Here is a 5,473-nt window from a genome sequence, read left to right on the forward strand (position 1 = left end):
AAACCCTCCTCTGTGTGGAACAGCTGAAAGTTAGGTTTAGAACAAATACACATCCATACTTCCCATGTGTTGTCACTGAGCAAAATGCAGGTGAGAGAAATACACATGGATTTAGGTTACTTAGCTTAATGGTTCCTTTTGGCACTAAACTTCAGAAATTATTAATTTGAATGGATGTATCCTTGTGTGTCTGTTTTGCACAGTAGGGTGTGTGATAGAAATTCAGTTCTTAAATTTAATTACTCTTACATGCTATCTTAAATTACTATCTTGTGAGCATGCAACTCATTTTAGAGAGCTAGCAGTTGAAGACAGCGTCTACATATAGTTTAACTGAGAAATTTCATGGGTTTTTTTAAATTAAAAATGAAGATATGTGAGGACAGATATATGTTAATATCAATTAAATATTATAGCACTTGTGCTCTTAAACAAGAACAGGCTTGGATACTTGCAAATCTGCCTATGTGATGCTTTGTCCTGAGCTACTTTTGAACACCAAATCAATTTTATTGTTTGTAAAACGATGTAACACATGGAAACCTGATGCTTATATAGTACACCACAATTTTTATTTAAACTGCTCTGTTTCACTTGCCCAATTTATTAACCGCACATAACAAAATTTTAAGGATGTAGAAGCATGAATCTGTTGACAGTAAATAAATTCCCTTCTTTAGCTGTTCCCAGTAGGAAAAACACAATTTGTCTTCCTCTTATCTCTGGTACTGGTGTGATTTGAAGATTTTCTTTCAGAGGAAAACTAATAATTTAGTGAGAAATATAAAGCATTCTTTATTAAAGGTTAACTTGTGCCACACTGGAAGACAATATTTTTTAAACTCAGAATCATTTTTGTTGTTTTCAGAAAGAACAGTCAGCCCAACTGACATCAGAAAACAGGAGCCTAAGGCAGAAGAGGAGCAGCTTTCTAGGCAGTTGGAAAAACCTCAAGAGTCGCTCAAGGCTGCTGCAGGTCACAAGAAGATGCTGCCCCTGTCAGAGAAGGAGCAAAATCCACCTGAGGATGAGAAACATGTAGCTGGGCAAGATATGTCAGAGCCAGCAGCAGAGCAGGCTGCCAGTGAGGAAGTTGAGAGAGAACAGTTCCTAAATTATGATGATAAGCAGGATGACTTGCTTCCTGGAAAGGCTGGTTTGTAGCATGTCATGTATTTTTAAAAACAGTAACAGAATAAAAAGTAAAGAAATAAAACGGTGGAATAAGGCATGACTTCTAGAGCAGTGGTGGAAGCTGGCCAGACTTAGTACAAGTTTTCATAAGGTCAGAGTGATGTGGAAGGTGTCAGTCCCGAGCAGTCACTTGCAATCCATGTGTTAAAGATGGAGGCTTCTGATTGTGTAACATGAAGCTGCAAGGCTGTGTTCCTCTGCATCACCATTAACAGCCCTACTGTCTCTCCACTGGCTCCAAAGTGTTTAGGGAAATTTACCCAAAAATATTTTGTTATTGGGGCTTTAAAAGAATATGATGCATCTGAAAAGAATGAGATGTTCATCATCCAAAGCACTGATGAGTAGAGCACTTATGCATGGATGTTTTGCAGTTAGTCTTTTTACAATATCAGTGTGTGAATACTAGCTATTCCTATTTCAAAATAAGCTACCATGAGTAGAACTGGTAACTCAGCCTTCAGGTATCTGAAGTTTACTGTTGTGAGCAAAAACATGGATCAGATGTTTAGATGGAAGACATGGATAGGTACCAGTTTCTGGCATCTATCAAGTGACCCTGAGCTACAAATCTCAACAGCACCAAGCACCAGAGTATTGATGCTGTGTCTAAACCTGACCAATGTCTAGACATTCCTCTGTCTTGGGGGATTTGGTCTCAGTACCCAAAGTAATCCAAAGGAAGCTTTATGGCAGGAAATGATGCCCACAAAAATGCTGTTTATGCTTTTCTAGTAAACACATCCTTAGAATTTTAAGTTTCAGTGTTAATGTTGTTGTTAACTTGACAGGGATAAATAATCTCATCTGCATTGCTAAAGCAGTATTTTTCCAACTGGTCCAAAAAGATGCTGGCCAGAGCAGGCTATACCCCAAAGAGATGTAATTACAAGTTATCTAAACTGTTTTCAATTTCATGGAAGTAAATAGCAGAAAGATGAGATCAAAAGAAATCATCCAACAATTAGTGCAAGGAAAGATCTCTGCCATGCAGCTCATGAAAGCTCAGTTTCAAAGGTCTGCTTTTCTGTGAGCTAAAAAGGCTAGGAGGATGTTCTTCAGGCTTTATTGTTCAACCTTACTGCACAGGTTCCTTGTAGCCAAAGGAGCTTAAGGTAGATAGACTTCTTCAGTAGTCTATGGGCATTCTCTTTCAAGAACAACTGTTTCTGAAATTTTTAGACCTTTAGGTCCATAACTATTAAAATCTATTGCATGTGGTGGTCTGAACATGAATGACATAAGGCTTAAAATTTCCAAGCCTCTTTCTTAGCCACTTACTAACTGAAAGGCTTTTATTAAGAACAGTTAGAACAGAGGCTGCAATCCATCTTAAGTGAGGTTTGCTTATACCTCTCTGCTGTTACCTTTTTTCCTGGTTGATTATTTGAAAAATGAGGATAGTAGTTTGGCAATCAGAAATGTTTCCATTTATGTCTGAGTCCTCTATCTAAAGAAAGCTGATAGTCAATAAATGTTGCTTGAGAGGAGTTAATAACTGGGTGAAGAAAATCTTCTAGGACAGAAGTACTTTTGTGACAGCTTGGTATGTCATAAAACACTTTACACTATAGGTATACCATTCCGCTTGCTGGACAAGCTAAAACAAGAAGGGGTTTTCAGCATTTACTTCAGGTTTTGCCCTTCCTTAGGCTGTCCATTATGTATTCTGAAATTGTGTAATGCTCTTTATGTTCATCAGAGTGCTAGCTGATTTTGCTATGCTTTCCAAATCCCAAAAGATTGTCTTTTATCTAGTTCTTTTGACAGGATTTACAGCCAAAGTTGCTCTGAAAAGTAACACCTCAAAGGAAAAATGATAAAAAAACCTACTCAGAACAGTAATTAATTCAGCAGCAACATAATTCTGTGGAAGATGTTTACAGTCACTATTCTTGTGTGCAGATGGTATAGCATAAAATGACTTAATTTTAATCTTCCAGACAAACAAGAACGTGAAGCAGTGAACCAGGACAAGGATGTCGATTACAATTTAGATGTGAATGAAGCTGAATCAGAAACTGACAAGCAAGCAGCACTTGCTGGGATTGAAAATGGTAAAAAAGAAAAACAAGCCCCAATTTTAACCTAAATATCACATGCTTAAAATGTTAAGATCATATTTTGCATGGTATCCTGCAGCAAGCTATACCTACCTGATTTCTGTTTGTTTTTTGAACTTTCCCACAAACACACTTATGTTTATAGTGTGACCTATGTTCTGTTTAACACCACTGAACTTACTCCACACCTGGGGGGCGTGGTTTCTATATTGTACTACATAGCATTTAAGAATCCTTACAAAATTTCTTCTTGTTTTCTAGATAGAACTTTATATATGAAGAACTTCTCCCTCTTAAAAGAGGTTTCTGTACCATTTCCTTTTTTTCCCCTCATTAGTTCAAAACCATGAAGATAAGAAGAACCACTTACCTGACAATGGTGAAGGACGACAGAAGTTGTGAACAAAGGAAGTTCATGATACAACTGAGTCACCTCTTCCTCCAAATGCAGCAATGATCCAAGCAAAGTGATCTTAGAAGGTCTTGATTATCTTCTAAAGGCTTGACTAAGGGCCCAAATGAAGTAGTATTTTCTTGTGAAGTTTTAGTACTGTTGTAGTGAGGAAAAGAGGTAAATCTCTGGAGGCTTGTTTCAAAGCAGTTTGGCCTCTGCAATGACTTTCTCCTTCCTATCAATTATCAAATTGCAATCAGGTAGCAATATAGTAACTTTGGAGTTGGCTACCTTTGTATAGTCATACTGCAGTAAGCAAGCCTATGTGTGGAATTGTGGCAGTCCTCTGCCAAGCATGGATCTCTGCTGAGCAATGCATAGTAGAGAAATCCCCAGCTCAATTTTAGGAATTTAAGAAGGGGCTGTGTTACTGTAACAAAACAAAGGAAGGATGAAAACCAGTCCATGCTGCAATCTACCCTTGTGTCTGTTCTGGCACTTTTTACTGCAACACAGACTGAGAAAGCACAACTGTACTCCTCAGATACTATGCAGAATGATATATGTACCTGGGTCTCTAAATTAAATTCCTAGATTACACTGTTGAGATGTGTTCTTAGTTTCAAAGTTAAAAAAAAAAAAAAAAAACAAAACCAAAAAGGATTCTGACAATAGAAGCTTCTTGCTAAGAGATTAGCCAGGAAGATTTTTCTGAAAGCTTTGATGGATTCCACAAGGTCAGTACTGCAGTGTGTTTTGGTTACCACTACCTGGCACAAGTTTAGTGTAAAAATTCAAACTCATAAACGTTTAACGACAGCAGACCTCTGAAATGGTGTACTACAACTACCCTTTATGCCACCCAGCCACTATCTTTTGCGAAAATGGAGTGCAAATGCTTGCTTTGTACAACAGCAATCTCAGCTGTTCAACGTGACTAATCTCTGCTGGACTTCTGACTGAGGTAACTAGACTATGCATTTAGAAGACATGGCAGTGTCTTCCACAGGTGAAGCTGTAGTTGTTGTGAAGTGTATGCTAATCACAATGTATCATCTTGTTAATATTCTGCAGTCTTTTCTGTAACTTGTTAAATGTAAACTAAAAACTATTTTACTTCCTGTGAACTAGAAATACCCTCTACTTACCACAAAGGCACCCTTAACTGCAGTCCAACCACCATGTATAGCCACCTGGTTTGAAGAAATTTTTATACTTGTGTCTGTTCCCAAGACCAAAAACCCGTGTTTGGAGCATTGTTTGAGAGTATGAACCAACCTCTGTTGAGACAGCACAGCAGCCAGACAGCTGTGACTACCTTGCCAACCAGCATTCCACTTAAGAAAACACAAATTTGTCTTTGCTTTCTGTTAAAGCACGTCACTTTGCAACTCCTTTTCTGGTGTTTCGTTCTTCAGTGTACTACTTTATAGCTCCTGTACCATAAGATAAGGCTGGCTCTTCTGTGTATGAAAAGAGTGTTAGTTGTCATCAACTGAACGTCAGAGTTTAAGTCAAAAGATGCCTATTAAGCCTAAACACAGAAACAGTTCACTAAGAGATTTTCACCATTTAAGTAAGACCTAACTGGTCTGGGCTACTACAGTCAACACAGCAGGGAAAACATGCTTGTAAACAGGAGGGAAGAGGAATGAGCATCTGTTCTGACAAGTATTGGGAAACTCAGGTTATTGGGATTTTTTTTTGCAAATAATGACAGGTTTCAACATCAAAGTATTTACCCGTAATTTGGATAAAAATATTTACCCATCTTCTGAGCATTTTCCTAGGACTTAATCAGTAAACAAATATGCAGCTGAGA

General features: G+C 37.9%; 1 protein-coding gene across 4 annotated transcripts in view; it reads left to right on the forward strand.

The window, feature by feature from the left end:
- The window catches only part of GOLM1 (golgi membrane protein 1), a 37,399-nt gene extending 32,548 nt beyond the window's left edge, over positions 1–4,851 (forward strand). For all 4 annotated transcript variants that reach the window (XM_068176202.1, XM_068176203.1, XM_068176204.1 and 1 more), the window contains exons 8-10: positions 869–1,156; positions 3,138–3,251; positions 3,595–4,851. In XM_068176202.1, the coding sequence (XP_068032303.1) occupies positions 869–1,156; positions 3,138–3,251; positions 3,595–3,659 (467 nt within the window). In that variant the 3' untranslated portion in view covers positions 3,660–4,851. The remainder of the gene's footprint in view (positions 1–868; positions 1,157–3,137; positions 3,252–3,594) is intronic.
- The last annotated feature ends 622 nt before the right edge of the window (positions 4,852–5,473 follow it).

Source organism: Anomalospiza imberbis, chromosome Z (assembly GCF_031753505.1).
Source record: "Anomalospiza imberbis isolate Cuckoo-Finch-1a 21T00152 chromosome Z, ASM3175350v1, whole genome shotgun sequence".
Taxonomy (NCBI): domain Eukaryota; kingdom Metazoa; phylum Chordata; class Aves; order Passeriformes; family Viduidae; genus Anomalospiza; species Anomalospiza imberbis.